We start from the raw sequence: 22,741 nt of genomic DNA, 5'->3' as shown, positions 1-22,741 counted from the left end.
TAATTACTTATCAGTCCTGAGTTTCGATGTGCTGCACCTCACCATATTTTTTCATGACTCGAGCTATTTAACATTTCAAGTATTTTACTTTTGCAGATAGAAGCATCATTATTGTCACGTGGATTTTATCCATCCATCCATTTTCTTGCGCTCATCACACAATGCAAATCCAAACAGCCAGGGATGTATCGACAGTTTTGTTTATGTGGTGGGTTAGCGAGATCAAAAGACAAAGCGTTGTAGATGAGAGTTTTGAAAGACAAAAGAAGAAAATGCCTGCAGCAAACAGATTAAAGTGAAAAACAAATCTGTTAAATGTTAATGCACTGGTGCTTTTCTTTTATGAGTATAAAAATAGGACTAATTGGAGAGTAAAGTACAGTTTAACATTTAACTGTTTAGTTAATGAACTAAATGGTAAGAGTGCATTAGCATTTGAAGAAAGGGTCATATTCCTGTTTGAGTGCACTTCTTTTCACTTACAGAAATCAACCAGAGATGCCCAAAATGTTTGCGCATAACTGTACCTGATCTACTTTCAGCACTTCTCACCCACTTCGTGGATTAAAACATAAATCCTGTCTTTCAACCAAAAAAAAAAAAAACTTGAGGCTGTTTATATTTTTCAGCAACAGATTCTACCCTAAATAATCACAAATTACAAATGGAGCATATTTCTGCAGACTGGTTGATGTTTAATCCCGCTGTGTATTGGTATTCAAAATTCAAACAATTCATGCATATATTTACTCTATCTGTGCATAAATCAAAAAATATGCTTATGTGGGCTAAACTGGGGTAAACATGGGCTAAACTGTTAAACCAATGCCAGCGTAACTGTCTTGAAACATATGAACAGCCACTTTAATTTCAAAATGTTCTCGCTAATATATTTCATTCCAACAAGGGCAGGGAAAAACCCTGACCGGTTATTATCTGTCTGGACCTTATCATTACACAGCATTGTGGTATCGTGCACTTAGTCTCCATAGAATATCTAATCAGCAATCAGGAAAATCAGCCTCCCATTTGCTCCAAGTCTATATTCAATAATTGAGCATGGCTGTGTTTACCTTGCAGACTAAAGTGACAGAGCAGTCATCTCCAATCTGAAGTGACAGAAACTCACTAAAGTGGGGGCCTGTAGTGAAAAGAGACAGGAGAGGAAGCCTTGAAAATGCACATAAGCTTTTACAAAACACTTGAGGAACTTGGTTATAAGCTGTATTAACTGATCTGTGGTTTTAAGTTTCCAGCTCCACAGTTTATGTAAAGATAGTCTCCTTCTCTCCTGTATACTCACTCATTAGTTGTCTCCCAGGCAACATAGTGGTGTGCTGGTCTCAGGCTAAATTAAGAACAAAGCTCTTACAAGCTTAAAAGTGGATGATGTTTTGTATTTCTTACCCTCTTTGACTCTGATGTACTCTCTCCTCTGGAAGTCAGCCTCAGCCAGTGCTTCCTTGAAAGCTTTGTGTATATACAGATACACATAAACACAGAATAATTAAAAGATTAAAGTGTTGCTATAGATTTTTTTTTTTTACTAGTTGTCCCCCATATGAGAGCAGAATCTTAATTTATGAAATGAAGCATCTTTACTTGAATCTTAGGGTGTCCATCAAACATGCAGTTCAAACCCAGCTGTACGTTAATCAGCTTAACACATTTCCATAATGGAGTCTAATGCAGAAGATGCAGCAAGTCTACTGTCATATGAAAAGCACACTATATACTCTCTGCTACATGTCTGTGTTCCTCCTGGCTTAGGCTTGACAGCATACCCCCTAATTAGTAAGCTGAAAAAAATAAGAGTTGGTGGCAAGTTCTTTTCGCACATACTACTTAATATACTTTTGTGGTTTGATACAGCTGTAATACCACCAGGAAAAAAAACATTCTTACAGTCCAGGGTTTATTGTTTTTTTATTTGTAGAATGGAGCCATATCTTGCAGGTTATATGTCTGACTGGTTTAGAATCACGTTTGAGATGATGATGGTAGGACAGCAGTAAAACTTGGCCTCTCTTACCAGCTCCAATCAGAACCAGTGAGCTCTGTGCCTTGCCTCCTCCATCTGTGATTTGGCAGGTATATGTCCCCTGATTCTCCTCAGTGAAATGATCCATGATGAACTCGATGATGCCTGTAGAGACGTCGTGACCCATCTTGTTGGGCTGCAGAAAAATTGTTGTAAATTTAAAAAGCCCGTGATGCTTGATGGCGGACTTTGTGAATATGATTACAGCTTTCATGTAGTTAAAAAAAAACAGCTGGCTGAACTACTGTTAGATATACAGTTTGCTCACCTTGAAACTAAAAAAATTGCCTATCTCTTCTCTATTTTCTGTTCTTAAGATACTTGCTTAAATTGTTTCAGTTTCAAAAGTTCCAAAAAATTACAGGTGAAAGAAAACTAACTGGCTAACTGACCATACACCATTTGCCAGATGCATAACTTGATACACCAGTGAATTTCAAGTTTAAGGGGATGTGGCACAAGTAGGAGCTGACTACAAGATCTAGGTAAACTAAAGTGTATCTTACATCAGCTCCAGACAGTTCCTTGTTGTTTGCAAAGAAGTTGTAGGTGACCTTGGAAGAAATCTCCTCAGCCTGCAACCAGAACCTCATTCGACCTCTCTCCAAAATCTTATAGGCCAACTCAGACTTCAGTGGGATGACTAGAGGACAGGTGGGAAAAGGGTAAGGGGTTTCAAATCATTGTTAATAAACATTAGGAGAGGAGAGGAGAGGAGAGGAGAGGAGAGGAGAGGAGAGGAGAGGAGAGGCGAGGCGAGGCGAGGCGAGCTTAGCCAGGTGATGCAAAAGCAGGTAAGACTTTTTTGGATCAAATAAAAAGAGAAATCTGCCCCTAAAAAATAAAGAAATCAGAAAGCTTCAAAGGCATAAGAAGAAAGAAAAATAAAGCATGAAAGGGAGAGAAAGAGAAATAGAGTGAGCAGGTAAGACAGATTAAGACGCAGAGGAGAATGTTTTAAAGGAGAAATTAAAAGGGACAAAGGGAGAGAAACTATGAGAGATCGAAAGAGTCAGCCAAAGGTACCCACCTGGGTGTCTGATATCATAGCTGAGTGCCAGCATCTTTGTCAGTTCTGTAAGGCAATCATGGACACAGACATGCAGTTAACATACAATTGACATTTTATTCATTGATGTAATTCTACCATTAGCTTTGATGAGGTACCAGATAAGTCAGGAAGAGGGAAATAAAGGAATAAGCAATTGAAAAACTACAGTTGAAAGGAAGACAACACATTGTGACTCAGAACCTGAATGCTTACCCTGAGACATCTCAAATAAACTGCATTATGAGTTGGTTTATTATTGGAGCCTTAACAAGTACATGTGATATAACAGAAATAAATGAATCGTCGTATGCTAGAAGTTCAGAAATTACAGTGGAATAACTGTAGGCCAAATGGGAAGCAATCAGTGGGAGCCACACTGAACAACATATTACAGCCTCGTAGCTAAGTGGTGCAATAGAAGGAAAAGTGTTGTGAAGCTTTCTGACAGAAAACCTTTTGCCGCAAAGATCTGGTGTTAAAACACATGCAGTGCCCCAAGCTTGGAGAAATAATGTGCTCTGCGAGTATCATCAGATGTATAATGAAATTGTTTGTTGCCTACATGCCAGCGTGATTGTTTTTAAGTATGGACTCATTGCTTTCATCTTTATTGCATTCTACACACTGCCTTAGATCTCCGATACAGTTGTCTTTTGATTTTGACTCAAGTCTGTGCTTTTGATGTAGTTATTAGGATGTTGCTCTACAGATGTTCAAATTTTCACAATCAAGGCGTGAGAGAGATTTGCATGCAATACTTTAACAGAGGTAGGAAAGTGATATGGAATTCATACAATTGTAATGAGATGATTACGATAATAATGGCAACAACTCAAATTACCAAATGCCAATGAAAATAAATAAGTCATGAGTCTAGGCTGCAAATAAATGTAAGCATGCTAGATTTTAGTAGTCTAAGTTGTAGATTCTTTTTCAGATTTAGAACTTTTGCATGCCACTTGGCTGGGTCCCTAAACATCAGATCCATCCTTACATAGCAATGAATAAAACCTACCTTCAGTAGAGATTGCATAGCTGGATGACACTCCCTGTGTGTTTGTGACCGAAACAGAATACGTCCCAAAGTCCTCCTTATCTGGGTTCTTGAAGATCAGCTTAGAGCTGCAGTGCAGGGCAGAAGAGACACACAGATACACACAGTCAGAGAGATTTTTCACACAATAGACTGAAACAGTATGCAACTGTTTGATGTCACGTTTATGGTACACGTGTGTGTGTGACTGTGGTCTTACTGGCTCCCCTCAGATTTAATCACCAGTCCTTTAGAGAAATCTGTGATTTCTTTATAATCTTTCTTCCAGATAAACTTGGAGCCCTCGTTCATTTGGCAGGACTCAAATGACAGAACAATGTCACCTGACTTCTCATCCACCACACAGGACACTTCTTGGGATCCTTCAATACACAGGCCAACATCATTTTTAAACTGTAGCTATTTCTATCTTCAATTAATGCCACAGAAAGCTTACATAGATTCTGTATTCAAGTGAGCTTTTAATTGTATTTGATGTATTGATATCACATCTGTCAACTCCTGTCAACAAGAGTGCATCACTCCAAAAAAGCAAATCCATAGCACTGCCTTTCTATACAAAGAGAAGCTTGGAGATGCATTTTTAAGAAATCTAATAGTGTACATTTCAGTAAGGTATTTCTGATGTTAGATGTTACCTGACAAGGTCTTGGCAGTCACAGAGTCAGAGGCCATTGAGGCCATACCCACTCCTGCAGAATTGACTGCACGCACTCTGAGCACATAGGTAGCGCCCACCTCCAGACCTGTGACCTAGGACACAAACAGACAATCTGTTGTTGCTAGGAGGAGTAGAGCTGTGAAAGTTTGCAAATAGGCGTGGGATTTTTTCAACCTGAGCAAAATTTGCAGGTACATAAATTATGATGTATTTAGCAATACATTTAACTAAGAATTTAACAATCCAATTTTTTGATCACTTTCTCCTGTAAATGAATGTGAACTATACCATCCTCTGGCCTAATAGTAGCTGGATCTATTACTATTATAACTGTTGTTTTTCTTTTAGGTAACTTACCCTGAATGTTATCAAGACATGAATAATCTGTACTGTTTTGAAACACATTTTTGTTAGACCAGTAAATATTCTTTGCATTATAATCAGTCAAAAATTTTACTTTGTGGACTGACTTTCCATCATCACATATGAGATAATTCACCTATTTTCAGCTTCTTTTCAGTGTTAAAGAATATCTTTTACCCTCATAGATTTGCTGTAAACCTAGTAATTGCTGGCTTTAGCCACTAGATGTCAGCATCACACAGTTTTTGTACCTACATCGCTGCATTAATGGCAGTAGTAAATAATGAACTATAAATTTTTGAAAAGTGGATGAATCATAGATTGGTACAGGGATACCCCTCACCTTTAGGAAGCGGTGACTAACAGCTTTCTCATTGGCTGTGATCCAGTCAGAAGTGCCCTTCTTGGCATACTCAACATGATAGCCTGTGATTGGTCCGGAACCAGTGTAGACAGGCTTTTGCCACTCAACCACCAATGAATTATCTCTCACTTCACCGACAGTCAGGTCATAGGCTGGGCCTATATGGTCCAGACAATGAGAGAAGAGGGACAAATCCACATTTATGTTTGTGTGGAGAAAACATCCACTCATTATGTGATTGACATAAAAGTGTAAAAGCTTTGAATCAGAGTTTAAAGGTGGCAAAGTCAGTCACAAAAAAAGAAATTTGCTAACCAGGTTCCGGCATTGTCCAGGCCTCACATGTGAAATCTTCTGAATGTTTGGATGCTGGTCCAAGACCAGCCAGATTGGCTGCATAAACCTGGAACTGATAGACTGCTCCCTCTGTCAAGTTCTCCACCTTTTAATAAAATGTTACATGGTTAACAAAATCCCAGTTATCTTTATCACTAATTTACTTTCAGGGGTTGAACAGGCCAGTTTTGCACAAAATAATCAGTATGAAACCTGATAAATACACTTTTTTTTTATATCAAAGAAGAACTTTCTATGCAAATTGTGGCTCCCTCTTCAGTTTGTTTTGATGTTTGAATATAATTTTTTTTAAAAAGTAAAGCATACCTTATAAAGTCTATCTGTGAGTGGTGGGATATGAACCTCCCTCCACATGGATGTTCCACTGCGTCTTTTATCCACATAATACTCCTTGATCTTTGCACCTCCAGAGTGAACAGGCTTCTTCCAGTTCAGAACCATCGAATGGCCGTCACAGTACAACAGTGCAACATCATAAGGAGCAGAGGGGGTGGCTATAATAACAGTACTGAGTTTTAATTCTTTAAAATTAAACGTTAGGGAGAATTATCATCATATCATCTGTAATAGTGAGCAAAAATATGGCAATACTGACTAAGGGCAGCCTTGACAGTCAGAGGTGCAGACTCCTGGGATTCATCACTGAGACCGAGCTCATTGATAGCCTGGACACGGAACACATAGGATTCTCCTGTGGTCAAACCACTAACCACAAACCTGAAGACACAGAAACGCATGCAAAGCCCTCTGTTTAATAAGCAGTCATGAAAAAAAAAAACATGTTTCTGTGTCACTGGAAACATACTTGGTGTTCTTGTGAGGTTTGTGATTGGCTGAGGTCCAGTTCTTGGATCCATGCACACACTGGTCAATGTAATAACCAATCAAATTATTAGGTTCTTTTGGAGGAGCCCACTGGATGAGGACAGAGGTGTCTGTTTCCCTTGTTGCAATCACCTGACCAGGAGCAGATGGTACACCTACATATAATTTAAAAAAAAAAAGGCTACAGTCAAAATAAAGCATAATACTGTAATTACAATTAGAGATACTTCATATTAGCAACCTTCTGATTTCCCAGTGCCCTTTACTCAGTACCTGTGAGCTATACCACACCCATCTTACAACCCATCCATCATTTTCATGTCACCTTCATGTCTGTAAAATTTCATGATCCATGAAATTTCAAAATCTGTCTACATCTACATCGACCGCATTTTTATTCCTATGCAGTACAGTAGATCTCCCAACATCACATTTTGCCATGAAGTATCACACAAACACAGACATAAACAAAGGTGTTGTAGCAGGTAACAAGTAATTATAAACATAACAGCTGCTCTATTCTATTGAACTGTGTAACAGTAAAGCAAAAATGGAGACAAACCTTTTAGTTCCTGAGTCTGAATAGGTCCAGTTGGCTCTGATGGCTCACTGGTCCCATAAATATTGGCAGCCAAAATTCTGAATTTATATCGTTTCCCCTCTGCCAGGTCAAAGACAGCATAACGGGGAGATCGAATAGGGACCTGAGTGTTAACGCGCTGCCATGCACCACTGTCTACCATGCACTGTGGAGAGACGGAGAGGAATGAAAGTTTTTTTTTTTTAAATGTATTTTTAAAATATTTTTATTTTATTTATGTTTTGTCTCTACAGGTGTTGTACACAAGATCTGTAAAAATAGTTGCGGAGCTGTCGCTACTTATTCACACAATAAACTACAGTCGAGGTACTAATAGGAAGTACTGTACAGAACAGAACAGTGAAATAGTGAATATATGACATTATTTGTTACCTTTTCTATGTAGTACCACATGGGAGCCTTGCTGGAATATTCTGGGGCTTTCCAGCTCAAAACAACATAGGTCCTGTCTGTTTCTGAGGCATGAATTTTTGATGGAGCACCTGGAGGGTTTCCTTCAGCTACATAGAAACAGAACTGAAAATATTAGAAATACGATATATATTATATGCAACGATACAAATACACTTAACGGCCACTTCATTAGGTTAGCAGTTCAACTGCTTAATTCAAAATATCTGATCAATCACAAGGCAGCAACTCACTGAATTTTGGCATTTAGATATGGTCAAGACAACCTGCTGGAATTCCAACTGAGTATCAGAATGGGGAAGAAAGTTAATTTAATTTGAACACGGCATGGCTATTGCTATCAGATGGGCTGATCTGAGTATTTCAGAAACTTATGATCTGCTGGGATTTTCCCACACAACCATCTCTCGTGTTTACATGCAGTGATCCAAAAATAAAAGAAAATCTAGTGAAAAGTGATTGGCATCAACAAGGCATTTTCAACCAGAGAACTGCCTGAGGTCAAAGGAGAATAGCCAACTGCTTCGAGCTGATAGGAATGCAAAAGTATCTCAAATAACCACCTGTTACAACCAAGATATGCAGAAGAGCATCTCTGAATGCACAGCATGTCAAACCTTGAAACAGATGGGTTACAGCAGCAGAAGACCACAGCAGGTGACACTCCTGTCAGCAAAGAATAGGACACTGAGGCTTTACACAGGGTCATCAAAACTGGACAAATCTGCAGCAACTGTGTGATGCTATCAAGTCAGTATGGACCAGATCTGGACCAGGCACTTCTGGAGGCAAAAAGGGGTCTGACCCAACACTAGCAAGGTGTAACTAATGAAGTGGCCATTGAGTGCGTATGTATATGCTAACTTCAACTTAAACCCACCTTCAATTTCATCATGGTAAGACACAACATCCAGCCTTCCTCCAAGCTTTTTGGCTACAGGAAGATAAAAGATATGATCATCAGTCTGTTTGGGATTGATGGCGAACATATTTGAGATCATTTTAAATACAAATTGGTAAATTAAAAACTTGTGATTTACATAGCAACCTATCATGTGAAGCCTAGTACTTCTTGTGTCTCAAATATTGGATTCTGGGAAGCAGGATGTGCTTCAAATGAAGGTTGATTTCAATACTATGTGAACAATTGTTTTGCAAGAAGCAAGAAGCAGACAGTTATAACTTTAAATCCATCCAGTCATACCAAACCAGTAGTGACTACATTAACGACTACAGGACACATTTATCAAGACTTCAAAACAATATATTTTTAAAGTGACAGCAGTCATTTCTCTGTACTAGTGCAGCTAAACCCACCATGGAGTCTCTCAAACTCAGTGGGGTCCAGTGTAGCGATAGGATCAGACATGCGAGATGGTTTGCTGATTCCATGGGAGTTTACAGCTCTGACTCTGAAGTAGTAAGAGTGCCCTTCAAACAGCCCAGACACTGGATATTTACAGATCTTTATGGGGTGATCATTACATTGGCTCCAGTTGTCAGTTCCAACTTCACATCTAAAAAGAGAAAAGGAGAAAGGGGGAGCAGAGTTTATGAGATGAATGCACGTAGAAAAATGTAGCAAAATGTTAGTGATAACTGTCCTGAAGTCATAATACATATGTGATCACACAGTGGATGTTTAATTTCTTGATTATCCTACTATAAAAAAAACTGCATAATACCAATCAGTATATCAGAGCAGAGCAGTGTAAGTGTTGGAGCATCATCAGAATCGCTTGTGTTGAAATGCCCTTTGTGCATTATGATGCTTGCTTCCTGAGCAAAAAAAAAAAAAAAAAAAAAGCTGATATGGATCATATAGGAAGAGGCTGCTAGGTAGTGGTGCATAGCCATTCCAATCTCCTTTACAGTGTATTATATATTATAGTCTGTTGTGTTTAGGTTTATGTTGGTTAAAATGTGAGGGACAGAATAACTAAACAAAAATAACTCTGTAGTAAACTAAAAAAAAAAAGAAAAAGCAATGTAGAGAAAATGGATTGCCTCTCCCATGAGGCAAGAAAAAGGGGGTCATTTGATTACATAGTGGAGCAAGCTCAATATGATGACTTACAGTAACAAGTTTGTCTTTATGTTGGTCAGTTTATCTGTTTATGGTGTTTATATCAGTAACTCCTACTTGTCCACAAAGTATCCCAGGATTGGACCCTCTGTGGTGGTATTAGGAGGCTTCCATGACACAATGACATAGTCTCTATTGGCATCATGAATCTCGATGTCCATAGGAGCACCAGGTGCACCAGGGACTGGGGGAGGACCATCTAGACAGTGATGATGTGCAGTGTTTTAATAACAACGTAATACATAAGAAAAAAGATACAATAATCTTTTTTATTATTTTGAAAAAAAATCTGTAAGATTGTTTTTAAAGCAGAACAAGTATTATGTTGACAGCAAAGCTGTTACAATTTGTTAATAAAATACAAGCTGCAGTTTCAAAACTGGATTTAGAAATAAGTTTGATCTTTGATTTCACTTTATAAAATTTTCTTGTCCAGTCTCACACTCAGCTTGTCTTACCTGCGACCGAGACAAAGGCACTGTGTGTTGCAATGCCTCCTTTAGTAACCATGCGCAGTGTGTAGAGACCTTCATCATCTTTGTAGAGATTTGGAAGAGTCAAAGTGGTGTATCCTCTACCAGTGTCAATCTTCACCCATTTAGATTCAAACAGACGAGTGTCTGGGAAACAGAAAGGACCACTGATTCAGTTTCACTGCATAATTCTTTTAAATCTCAAATATTAAATGCAAAAACAGTGTTTTATGAAAATCTAAATGAAATTTGAGTAAATATGGCATTTGTGCATGCAACAAAAATAAACTACAATTCTCTTTTATACTACAGACACACACATACCAAATGAAGCTGCTCATGAATTTGCAGTATATTCCTTAAATCTACTTAACTGCTTTTGGTATAATTAATAGGCAATAAAAATAGTGTCCATAACATTTTCCAATTTTTCCACCGCTGTGCCTCTGGCTGCATGTCGACTAGATTGGGTCAGGCAGTTAGAATATATTACTGGCAATTACAGGGTAATTACTTTATCATAAAGTGCTATTTTATAACAATTACCATCTCTGTACCACTGTGCTTCAGGCTGTAGGTTGGCCAGGTTAGGGTCCAGGGTCATGGTAGCAGAAAGAGTGGCAGATTCACCCTCAGAAGCAAACACTGGGCCAAACATCTCCACAAATGTAATGTGGATTTTAGTGTAATGGATCTTCGGAAGCATAGAAGCTAGGGTAAGGGAGAAAGACACTATGAAAGTGATGACAATAGTGCTGGTGGTAACAGCTTGTTGCTTCATATGCTCTTTTGAAAGGGAAGTAACAATTATATTCTTATTTAATCATAGTCATTAATTGTATTGCAATTGTAATTTATTAGCATTTTAAAATCTAGTGCTGAAGTTCACCGGAGGTAATTACTTTGCCCACCTGTGTAAGGTAACCATGCATATAGGCAGGACTCCTCCTCTTGCTTGAATCCTACACAATTAAAAGAAACAAAGAGTGAAAATTATAAATGATTAGCGGCACCAGCCAGTGAAAATAATGCAGATGCAGACGTGCAGTTACAGTATAGATCAGTGTGCTTCACCTAAATACGATGAGTTTTTTTTAATGAATGACATTTGTAACATTTGTAACTCATTAATAGTACCAACACGCAGCAGTGGGTGCAGCAGCATTTTACAAGTTCTTCAGAGTACTGACTAAACTTTAGTTGAGGGTTAAGAGCATAGGCTCTTTGTAACAGTAGCCCTAGTCTTAAGAATAAACCCAATATAGAAACTTGACATCTTTTTGAATGTTAGGAAGGGGAGAGTCTTCTGGTGGGAAAAAAAAAAAGCGAGATTGTATAGAAGTTTATGGGAAAATGACTCAAATGTTAATCCAACTTCCTCATGATTTATGTTTGAACTTTCTAATTTTGAATCTTGTTTAGTATAAACAGAGTTGATTTTGTAACTTATGGTCCCATTTACAATGTTGTGGGTTATGATTTTGGGACGTGACATAAGTTGTAATCTATAGTGATACACTGCACTTGACAGATCCAACTTGAATCTCTTCAGTCTGACCATCTGCATGTCGTAGTGTGACTAGTGGATAAGAATCCTTCTACAATCTCACCAGGCCTCACTTATAAAACCCTGTGTGGGATCGATAATAATAAAAGTATGCGTTCACACAAGGTTTAGAAATCACAATATACCTAAAAAAGCATGGATGTCAATCTGCCTCATATTCTTCTCTCTACAGTCCCACAATGAACCATAAATGGTCAGTTCAAGCACCTCATGAATGTTGATGCATAAAAATGAGATCATTGATCAGTCGTTGATCATGCAGCATTACTGTATGTGACTCACCACAGTATTCACAATATGCTTACTGCAATCAGACCGATCACTTCACAACTTACCACAGTGTTCACAAAAGTGCTATCAACCCACCGTGCCATATCATTACAAATGGAAGTTTGTCCTGTCCCCAGATGGTCGTGGCAGATGGCTGCCCCTCCCTGAGCCTGGTTCTCCTGGAAGTTTCTTCTTGTTAAAAGGAAGTTTTTCCTTCCCGCAGTCGCCAAGTGCTTGCTCACAGGGGGTCATTTCAGTTGTAGGATTTTCTCTGTAATTATTGTATAGTCTTTACCTTACAATATAATGCGCCATGAGGCAACTGTTTGTTGTAATTTGGACACGGAACACATAAATATAATTGAACTGAAGAGGTGAACATGATTTACTTGTTTATTTTAGTTTTGTTATGAGGAATTTCACCCATATGCGATAGAGACCTATGATTGGTTTTATATCAAGACTGCACACATAATGTGCACATGGTTATGATGTACCAGTGAGGTGAGTGGAGAAGACAAAGTGTGAGTGGCAGCATCAGTTAGACCGGTTAACATGAGGTGAAAAGAAGTCAAGACTATTCACGTTTAATATAAGAGAAAGATGAGCAAGACTGTCCTGAATCCTGCCATCTGCCACACTCAGTACTTCAACAGCAATGTGTTCCACAGCTGACCAACAGTATCACCAGCAGTCCAGCCCTCTTCTCTGCTTACTGAGGCATGGAATACGGTGGTGAGGCAGCGCCAATTAAATGCTGACTGGAATTTGATTTATGGAGTACAAGCGGTCCTTTTGCTCACACATCACTGTGGTTTCTTCTGATGGATCAGTGCATCTTGCGTCCTGCATGTCAAGACTGTGTGTACAGTCCTTGATGTGCATTAACATCTCCATATCACAAGCAGATGCTACACATGTTATTAGTTTCACAAAGTCTTAATTGCATTCAATGAGCCAAGCTATGAAGCACAGTAAAAGAGTAGGAATGAGTGGCAGACTTGGTGTGTTTTGGTACTTTGGCTCCGCCAGTTGGCGACACTGAACTACCAACAAAAGTTTGAAGGTCGGCAAACATGTCACATCTGGTCTAGAGTGTGTGGTTTGGCTCATGTCTGCAAGACACTTACTCTTGACAACAACAGAGGCCTGAGTGGAGGCTTGTCCATGGAGGTTTACGGCCACAGCAGTGTACTGGGCTGTATCATCAGTTGAGCATCTATAGAATAGAATAGAATAGAATAGAATAGAATAGAATAGAATAGAATAGAATAATTAAGGATTGTACTACAACAACTTTCTTCATCATATTTGATTAAGTTCTGGGAATTCAAGGGACTCTTAAGGATTTTAGAGTCATTTTGAAATGACTGAAAATGCCTAAATAGCTGGTGAACTACATACATATGAGAAGATCTGCCCTGACAGGACTAACTGCACTCTACTGACACACTGCCAGTGTGCATTTGCTCCGACAGCATGTATGAATCCACTCCACCAAATGAGCAATTATTCCCCACATGAATGCATCATGTTGCCAGGGATAATCAGCAGTAGAGAAGACAGAGCACAGATTGTGTGAAGCCCCATTCACACATACAGTTGAATGAACAATGCTTGGTTTACTTATTCAGAGAATGTTTTGGTTTCGATCCACAGCTTCCCTGTTAGGAAACACTATGTGCCAGAGCTCACCTGACAAACAAAATAATGCCTGCAGAATACTTAATGCATAGTCCTACGAATTGGAAACACAACCACAGGGTAGGTGTCTGTGTGAATAGATTTAATAATTTTCCAATATGTTGGAGGATGCAATGCAGTTCAGTGCATACACTGTGTATGGCAAGCTTTGTTAATAGTTACACAGGTTACTGGGTTTATTCTCTTTAGAGCCCCATGGCTACAGAGCTTTATCAGCTCTGGCAAACTGCAAAACTTAAGTAGAGTTCTGAGAGGGTGCCAATATATAAAACTGAAGAAATGTAGACAGATGGACTTAAAGACAAATGCACAAGAGGGCTGCTACAGCAGCAAAGCCATCTCTAGATCTAGCTATTGCTGCACGCCAGACCAATAACTGACCGGTGACTGCTTTTTTACAGTCATTGTGCCAGACGTTCATAACTTGGAGACCAATCTCTGTGTTCAGCCTTTAACTTGTTTTATTCCACCCTCCAGTTTTTTAGTCTTTGTGTTTCTCTTCATAACGCTTGCTTTTCCACAATTTTATATTACACCCTCATCATCTGGCATAAGACTTTTACCACGCATAAAATATGCATAACCTGATGTAGCCATAAAAGAGGATTTTATTAGCATAGAGTGCAGATATAATGTCGGGGGAGAGCAGCTCATGGTAAATTATAATAAGTCACAAATACTTTAGATATACAGGTGTATACATCATTTAAATTCTTGCTGTCTGTTTCTAAAATTTAACACCATGCAACTGCTTTTGTGCTAGCTGTTATTTTCATTATTTGGCTGTTTTTTGTTTTTTTTTTAAAAAAAGAACATACAGCATTTTTATGACTTTTAGACCACTCAAAAGTGCGATGTGCTTGAGGAGTGGTAAGGAGCAAGGAGCAATAACTGTTGGCTGTAAGTAAGGAAAGAGCAATGACTGAATGAATCCTGGAGTATCACATACCACTGAGGTCAGCACTTGAACAGCTGAGCTTCCAAAGACTGAAGGCAGAGCAGGATATGCTCTGGTCCCCTGACTGTAACCACACAGCCTACGCGAACCTTCAGGTGACTGACAGTGTACAGTGTGTGTCTATGATCTAAATTTGTGTATGGAGTCTGAGTTAAAGAGGAGAAGATTTGCTTTGGTTCCCTACATAGAGAAGTTAGAAAGAGTGTGCTACAGAAAGGGACAGAAAGAAACTGGAGTTTGAGATGGGTTTTTAAGAAAGGGGTTGCTTTTAGAGAAAGTTCTGCTAAGTTACAAGAACGTCATCAATCACTAGAATGAGTTGCAAAACCTGAACACCCCCCTATGGCAATACTTCTTCTATAAACTATCACTGAGCTATACAACTGGCCTACATGTGTATTGGACTCCCTGAAGTTTTGTGTGCAATAGAAAACGACCACTGGGCTTAATCCACTCATACTGCATTTCATATTTTTGTCTTTAATCTGGATTATGGCTCAATCTGGCAAAAATTTGAGCCTGTAGTCAAAAGAATGCAGCCCAATATTTGTCATTAGATCTGTCTTGATTATTATTATGAATATCAGCTTGTCTCTCTATGCTCCTTTTTCTCTCTTCTGTCAGAGGTTTCTCCCTTCTAAAAGGGATTTTTTTTCTCCCCACTGTGACCAAGCCATTGCAGATAGGGGACTGCTGGATTATTGGATTTCTCCTGTTTTGGAGACTTTACCTTGGAATATAAAGTGCTTTGAGATTACCACTATTGTGAATTGGTGCCATATAAATAAACTTGTGGTCAAAACCTCTAACCTTTATTGAACTTAATGTACCTTGGGATCTCCAGGGTATGGATTCCACCTTTGGCTTCAACAGTATATCTTCCAGAAGACAAGTCCAGGATGATGCCATCTTTATACCTAAAATGGAGCAAAACAATAATTGTCTTTATGAAACACTGAGTAATGCAAGGTATGAATGTAATGATGTATCTGTGAGACCACAGGATGACCTTCATTATGGTCTAAATGAATAGATGGCATTCATTCCATCTATTCTTGAGACTTTGTAGAAACAAACTAAAACCAATGACCCCAGGAGATTAGCTTCTATTTTCTTCTTCTTGTTTGCAGTTTGGCCATTCAACAGCAAACAAAAACCTGAGAATGAGACTTCCTCAGAAGCTTGCACAAGTCACACTGCCATTCAGTGCCCTAAATGGAGACAGGGTGAGCAACACCAGCTGCAAAGGGGAAGATGGTTGCAAGCGTTTTGCCTCCAGCACCTGGTTAATAGACAGCAAATTTGGCATTTTGGGTGAAGAGGCAGGGCTATTCCAAAGAGGCATACTTTTGCCATCTGCCCTCCATCATAAACAAGTGCTGGTTATAGATACAAAACTCAAAGTACAAAGCTCTTCATTTTTAAGGCAGCAAAGAGCCAACAGGAAAGTTGTCGTGAAAGAGAGAACTCTCACGTTTTTTTGCATCAGCAGTACGGTCAGCAGTAGGCTCATAGAAGAACCCAGTGAGAGATTTAAATAAATGAGACAAAAGTCCCAGCTTGGTCCCAAAAGGTGTGACATGGACAGAAGCTCTCATCAGAAACTGACGTACAAGAGGTTTCTGACCTTAAGTGTGCTTCCTGCCTCACCCTGGTCCAATTTGAGATGGCAAGAAGCAAAGAATGAGGACATGCTTCTGTGTCAACAGTTATGTCTAAACACCAGTGGAAAAAAAGGTTTGTCACTCTAGAAAGTAATTAACTCTAGTAAATGGCATTGTTTGCTTTGCAGACTGTCTCGTCTAACTGAGAGACGGACTCCATATTGACCAGATCTACTAGCACAGGGCAATGGGGAAGTGATGCCAAATCTGCCTGTTTACCAAAGATCCACACAGGATGACCCTGTATCACCTAAATAACTTCTGCAAGCCACAACCTTGCAGACAAAAAGAGAATTAGAAACACAGCAATTGCAATGTGTGTCAGTTGTGAGTGAGGTGATAATACAGTCAGTTGGAGCTTTGGAATACCAATCTTCTATTTCCTCAAGGCTGCTTGGAAGATAGCCAAGGCACTGGCCATACATGCCACACATGCAGCCACATTAAAAGAGCATCAAATCAGATGGTCAGTTTTAGTACACTATTTTCTGAGGCAGCGAGGAAGGACTGCTATTGTCCGCTCTTCTGCTAGTATGTTCCCTCAACAGTTTTCACTGGGTGTAAGACAGTAGCCAAATGTCTACAGTCTGCATTGAATAAAAGCTTCTTCTTTAGTATAGAGGAAACTATGCTGTCCTCAGATATATGAGCACTTAAAAGCAAATTCATGAATTAGTCTGCAATATGCATAAGAGAGCACTCATGTTGAGGCCTGTCAGAAGACCATTCAATCTGGTAGCATAAGTTGTACTACAGGAGTTTTCCACATCCATCCTGAGCTGAGGAGGGAGGTTCTCATTGGCCAACAGAGGAATCCATTGCTCCATGATGTTCTCACAAGGCTACAGTCATCTTCAGCTCCACATCTACACATCTACAGGCTCCACCGATGATGAAATGGCAATGAAGAAACAAACAAGTCCACACAAAGAAAAAGACCAATGTAGTGCCCATGTTGTATTTCACAGGTAGAAACAGAAACTACCACAAACACATTGGAGTAGCCATGGTTAGCATACTGCCTTCAGAGTGATAATCAAAAACGGGGGAAGAAAGGCACCTCACAGGTGATTAATTGAATGGGAAATTAACAGAGAATAAGTCAGGCATCTACAACTGGAACGTGGAAGTTAACCATGGATTTATAGTCGGAAACGCCACCTCCTGAGGTCATAGGTGTGATTTTTTTATTTTAACACAAGTTCATTTTATGCAGGCCACAGTGACAGTCAAAGTCAACAGATTATGTTTAAGGGAAAAGATGCTTTAAGTTCTTACTTACCATTTTACAACAGGCATGGGGAAGCCCTCAACAGTACAGAAGATTTTGATTGGAGTGTTTTCAAACACAGTGTGGGATCTGAGTCGGACCAGGAACTTTGGTCCCCTGATCATGGGCTCCTCATGCACATATTTGTCCCCCAGCTTTGTTCTTACCTAGACAAACAGAGATGCCAATAAAAAACAAATAATTTTAAAATACACTGTATTAAAATGTATTATATTAATTAAATCCACACAATAAATAAACAACTTACCCTAACTCTCATTGCATCAGTATGAGTTAAGGTCAAGACACTATCATTAACATTTTTACCCACCAAATATGAAAGTCTTAAAATAATTAGAGTCTTACCACTTCCTGGATGCGAGCGTGTGTTTTGTGCTCATATCTTTCCTCCATCGCCTCAGAGCTACAGACAATGACAGTAATAAGTCAGTTTCCTAATATAGTAAGGAAAACTCTGATTAACTCGAGCTCTGTAAGCTGACAATTAAGCATCAACTGTAAAACAAATAAATAAATAAAGATATTAGTTACTTTCATGTGTCAACAGTGGTTTCCCAACTGTAATTTTAAAAATGCCTCATGCTACTCAGCCCATACTGTAGTGCGGTCCCAAAAAAGTAGCTTTAGTGTTGAGGGGTGTAGTTTTTGTTTCTCAGGTATCTATGAAAAGACCTTTTAAGTTGAAAAATGCAAATTGTCCATTATTACTGTAGTTTTATGAGCAACCACAGGTCACTTAAACATCAGGTAATTAGGAAAGTTACTACTTATTAGCCAGTACTGATCGACCAAACATACTTTGTGCTTTTTGAAATGTGAGCTGAAACATTACACTGTATTAATAATTTATATGTAAACATAACCAGTATAAGAGGTTTAGCCTTTTTTTTAAGTCAGTTTGTTTCCCTAGAACAAACCTTAGAGCGACTGAAGCTGTGTTATTCTGAACACTATCATGAAATTTAGGGAATGATTATGGGAATAGAGCAGGACAAGAAAAAAGAAACCTGAGCTTATACAGCAAGCTATTGGCGGGAGACCAACATACATTCATCTATGGCCCCTCTGACAGTGTGATCATGATTGTCAGAGTCTTAAGAATCACAACGAGTGGAAAGGACATAACAGATTATCACCAAACAGTTCAACAGCTGCAGTTGTGATGGTAGTCTAAGGCTGTGCCCCTCTGGCAGGACCTTGATATTGTAATTTATTGTGATTTTAATCACACAACTATCATATTCAACAGATTATTTTACCAAGCACTAAACAGGCAAGATTTTGGCTAGAATCTGATTTGTTATTATTGGTACAGTACCATAATATCATGGATGCTCCAGACCAGTGTTGTTTATTGCTGTTGTTAAAAGAAAATACCTTCAGAAGTAAGTACCACTGGCACCAGAAGTGCCCTTCAGCCCCTAAAGTCAAGGGGATCTTGAAAGCTGGCCGCAACAAACAACAGTTGGTGTGGTGATCTGCCATCTGGGGCAGGAGCAGCAATGCAGCATTTTAAGACAGGGAGATGAGGCTATCCTTGACCTTGACCAAAAGTGATTCTTAGTATTTGTGTCACACGGGGATTTGCCTCAAAATAACTAAATGGGTAACATGTAAATTTAATTGTGGTGCACTAGAGAGGAGATTGGATAAAAGTGTGTGTGTGTGTGTGTGGGGGGGGGGGGGCTCATCTGTTTTTAATAGTATGGGTGCATTTGAAATGTTTTTTATTATTATTATTATTTAGAATCATTTTGAGCCTGAAAAACAGTTCCTATATTTTCAATAAGCAAGTCAGTCTTCATACAGGATATGTTAAAAGCACTCATTATATTTACTTGAGTTTGAAACAAAGCATGTAGAATTCAGTTAGAAAATAAGCTCTATACAAGCAGGAGCACGACCGCTACATAAATGAACCCCACATGTGTCTTAAACACTTGGTTAAACTTCTTAATTTGCCAACATTTACACTTGTTAGCTGCATACCAGTAAACATAGAAAAGACAAGCAAGGAACAGCAAGAATAAAACCTTTTAATACGATCAGTAAAGAATGACCAAAGCAGTCAGCGCACCTGTTAGTATTTCTTTTTGAATTGCGCACACACACACACACACACACACACACACACACACACACACACACACACACACACACATATTGACTAACAAGAAGAAAAATTTTCTCCCATGGTTTTGGACATTCAAATTACAAAAATTTAAGGATATATTTTCCACCACCCAGTAGTACCTATTTTTAGACCACCAAAGCCAATCTAATTTAGCCATAAAATTTAACAACTACATTTTCTTTGGTCCCCATGTGCAAGAATGTCTGATTAGTATTGTCAGCAAGTATAGAATAATATCTTGTTGAAACCGTTTTCAAATTTTGCTTGACCAGCTCAGAGTTAGTCTGGTATGTTATGAATTTGGCAGCAGATTATAGCTTTATGTTAGTCTCTATTTTACTTACAAGGCTAAATTTGCAGGTTTAGTTGTGTGAAAGATTACTCTTGTTACAAAACTAATATTAGTAATATTATTAGGACAAGCATTTTTTAAATTTTTTATTAAGCATTTCCGTAAAGCCTTAATTATTAGAGAGTCTCTGGGTACCTGCTGTATTCTTTAACCACATATTGGCTCTGTTTGTGGTGGTATTCATGGTTGTAATTTCCACGTTTGAGCCACACTGACATGATGACACTGTAGATGGTGACCTGTTGAACGAGCAGGACAGAAACACAAGATTTTGGCATACAAGTCAGACTAGCAACACACAGACAAACACTTGGCTGACAACCCTAAAGGATTCCTGAAGAGACTTGGCATTTTTAGTAATGAGCATTATGTTTATATTTATTCAGCCCTAAAAGAAAAACACTCCCAGACTTTGGAAATGTGGAGTCAGCAATCCTCTTATACATCCAAATCCATAAACACAGCTGAGTGACTGCTCCAGGACTGATAAGACGACACTATATTATATTAGTTTAACATACAGACACAAACATAAACAAAAGGCACAAATATGGATAAGAATAGAAACTGAAATACAGCTGCGGCCGAGAGTGTCACACCACTTTGACAGCAGTCATTGCTTGTGTGTTCAGCGAGAGAGAATAAATATTTTACAGCATGAAAAATGAATGAATGTATCAAGACTAATTTCAAAAAGGAAGAAAGTTATTGTCAGCTTTGAAAAATGACTAAGACAGCATGGCATAAATCCATTATTGATAATATTCCCACTGACACTAAAAGCAACAAAATGACAGTTCAGCATGATTAAATGTATCATCAAATATATTTATGTTGCTTACTGCTATACGGTCACAGGCTATTGAAAACCTTCATTATTTAACAAAAATTTGAATTGCTTGGCAACATTGACCCGAATTAATTAAATGTATTCACTTTCAGGCAAGGTATAATGTAAGATCTGAAGTCTTTTTTCATTTGTTGGATGTCTCTTATAAACATGGTGTAGACAGCAAAGCAAGAGCATACAGTAGCTTTGTCTTACATCATACACACAGGGGAGTATAACTGCCTTACATCACCTCATAGTCCTCAGAGACCAGAAATAAGGTCAGATGAAATGTGAAGCGATCTTGCTGCCCAACCTCCCCCTAAAGGCAACTGAGACGTGCTGCACCGGCAAAAACATTTCTTCTTCCATGCCTTTGAAACACACTGTTCGGATTCAGTGTCACTGTATGCATTGCTTCTAATGGCCCAAATCCTTCAAGCAGATAGTCAACCAGATAAAAAAAAAAAAAAAAACTGGCAAAAAATAAAACCACAAGCCTCTGATCTTCATGCCCAGACATCAAAAATAACAGTTCTCATTTGAATAATGGAGAAGAATGGCTGATTTATGTTCATCATGCTCAGGTTTTGCCCTTTTACAGTCATTATATTCTCCCTGAAATGGGTGACAATGGTCTCAATACAACTGTTTCACTGATTGGTCTCAGAAAATATTCCAATCCGCTCTATTGTAGCTGTAAACCTTAAAACTCTCAGTCTGTACATTGCAAACCTTTTTCAGGCTGATCATAAATACTTCTGTTTAGATGCAAAGCTAGTGGTAGCCGTGATGCAACAGCTCAACAGTGGCTCAAGTGCTACATTTTCGAGCTTGAGATGTAATCTTTGTTAGTGAATTTGTGGAGTCAAGTGCCCATGAAGTCAACACACTTACAGTGCTAGAATTACACACCAACAAAGAGCCCTCTGTGGTCACTCATTTATTCCAAAATGAATCACCACATATCCTTAGTGCAGTCATTAATATTAATAATAAAATGAAATTAATATATAGCATCACTCATCACATTAAGTATCATTAGCTCTGACTAAGGATCATGAAACATCCCTTGGCTGTACCCTGGTCTGTTCCCTACACTCCATCCCACTGATCCCACCAGCTATACTTGGATTTGAAACAAAGCCGCAGATCCAGAGGAGAGATGAGCAGAAAACAGAATTTAAAATTGATTTTCTTACCCCTTGAGATTGCCTTTGCAGCGACTTCGGCTGTCAGCGTGAATCCACAGGGAGTCAGCCTAAACCAAGTACAGGGCCAACAAAACCACCACCCGTCTCCAACCGTCCCCCACCTGCCTCTCCGTGAGGCCTTAAAAGGAGACAGAGCTGCCTATATATAACCAGTATCCTTCAAGACCCATGGCCACTAAACCAGTAAACTATTTGATTAATAGAGTTTATTCATCACACTTTTTAATGTAAGCCAACTGATGGTTTCTGGTATGTTATAGCAATGGCGCGTGCTTAATCACTGGTTATTTAAGTACACAAGAACACACAGACAATGCAGAGAATCTGACAACAGTGATGTTATGGGAAGCAATACCACACATTCACCAGCAGAGTTTTTAGCCCCACAGACCAGCCGCTTTCGAGTCGCACTTAAACAGTGAGCAGCTCTTCCATATCACAATGGCAGCTTGTTGAATAATAAAGCATATT

The 22,741-nt window shown here is 38.9% G+C and overlaps 1 protein-coding gene across 2 annotated transcripts in view; it reads right to left on the bottom strand.

The window, feature by feature from the left end:
* myom2b (myomesin 2b) overlaps positions 1-22,382 on the bottom strand; it is a 34,508-nt gene extending 12,126 nt beyond the window's left edge. Inside the window, exons 1-27 of one of the 2 annotated variants that reach the window (XM_030720849.1) lie at positions 22,259-22,382; positions 20,363-20,466; positions 18,087-18,144; positions 17,733-17,887; positions 15,617-15,703; positions 13,255-13,343; positions 11,199-11,249; positions 10,834-10,998; positions 10,273-10,434; positions 9,872-10,013; positions 9,046-9,245; positions 8,609-8,662; positions 7,690-7,817; positions 7,279-7,462; positions 6,697-6,871; positions 6,487-6,608; positions 6,198-6,385; positions 5,850-5,976; positions 5,514-5,692; positions 4,785-4,899; positions 4,346-4,508; positions 4,108-4,214; positions 3,072-3,116; positions 2,548-2,684; positions 2,033-2,177; positions 1,408-1,470; positions 1,074-1,141 (exon numbers count right to left, since the gene is read on the bottom strand). In XM_030720849.1, the coding sequence (XP_030576709.1) occupies positions 1,074-1,141; positions 1,408-1,470; positions 2,033-2,177; positions 2,548-2,684; positions 3,072-3,116; positions 4,108-4,214; positions 4,346-4,508; positions 4,785-4,899; positions 5,514-5,692; positions 5,850-5,976; positions 6,198-6,385; positions 6,487-6,608; positions 6,697-6,871; positions 7,279-7,462; positions 7,690-7,817; positions 8,609-8,662; positions 9,046-9,245; positions 9,872-10,013; positions 10,273-10,434; positions 10,834-10,998; positions 11,199-11,249; positions 13,255-13,343; positions 15,617-15,703; positions 17,733-17,887; positions 18,087-18,144; positions 20,363-20,445 (3,192 nt within the window). In that variant the 5' untranslated portion in view covers positions 20,446-20,466; positions 22,259-22,382. Of the gene's footprint in view, positions 1-1,073; positions 1,142-1,407; positions 1,471-2,032; positions 2,178-2,547; positions 2,685-3,071; positions 3,117-4,107; positions 4,215-4,345; positions 4,509-4,784; positions 4,900-5,513; positions 5,693-5,849; positions 5,977-6,197; positions 6,386-6,486; positions 6,609-6,696; positions 6,872-7,278; positions 7,463-7,689; positions 7,818-8,608; positions 8,663-9,045; positions 9,246-9,871; positions 10,014-10,272; positions 10,435-10,833; positions 10,999-11,198; positions 11,250-13,254; positions 13,344-15,616; positions 15,704-17,732; positions 17,888-18,086; positions 18,145-20,362; positions 20,467-22,258 lie in introns of those variants that run through there. The other variant, XM_030720856.1, reaches the window with a different exon arrangement.
* Between the last annotated feature and the right edge of the window lie 359 nt (positions 22,383-22,741).

This window comes from Archocentrus centrarchus, chromosome 3 (genome assembly GCF_007364275.1).
Source record: "Archocentrus centrarchus isolate MPI-CPG fArcCen1 chromosome 3, fArcCen1, whole genome shotgun sequence".
Lineage (NCBI taxonomy): Eukaryota > Metazoa > Chordata > Actinopteri > Cichliformes > Cichlidae > Archocentrus > Archocentrus centrarchus.
This window is presented reverse-complemented; position numbering and strand designations above follow the sequence as displayed.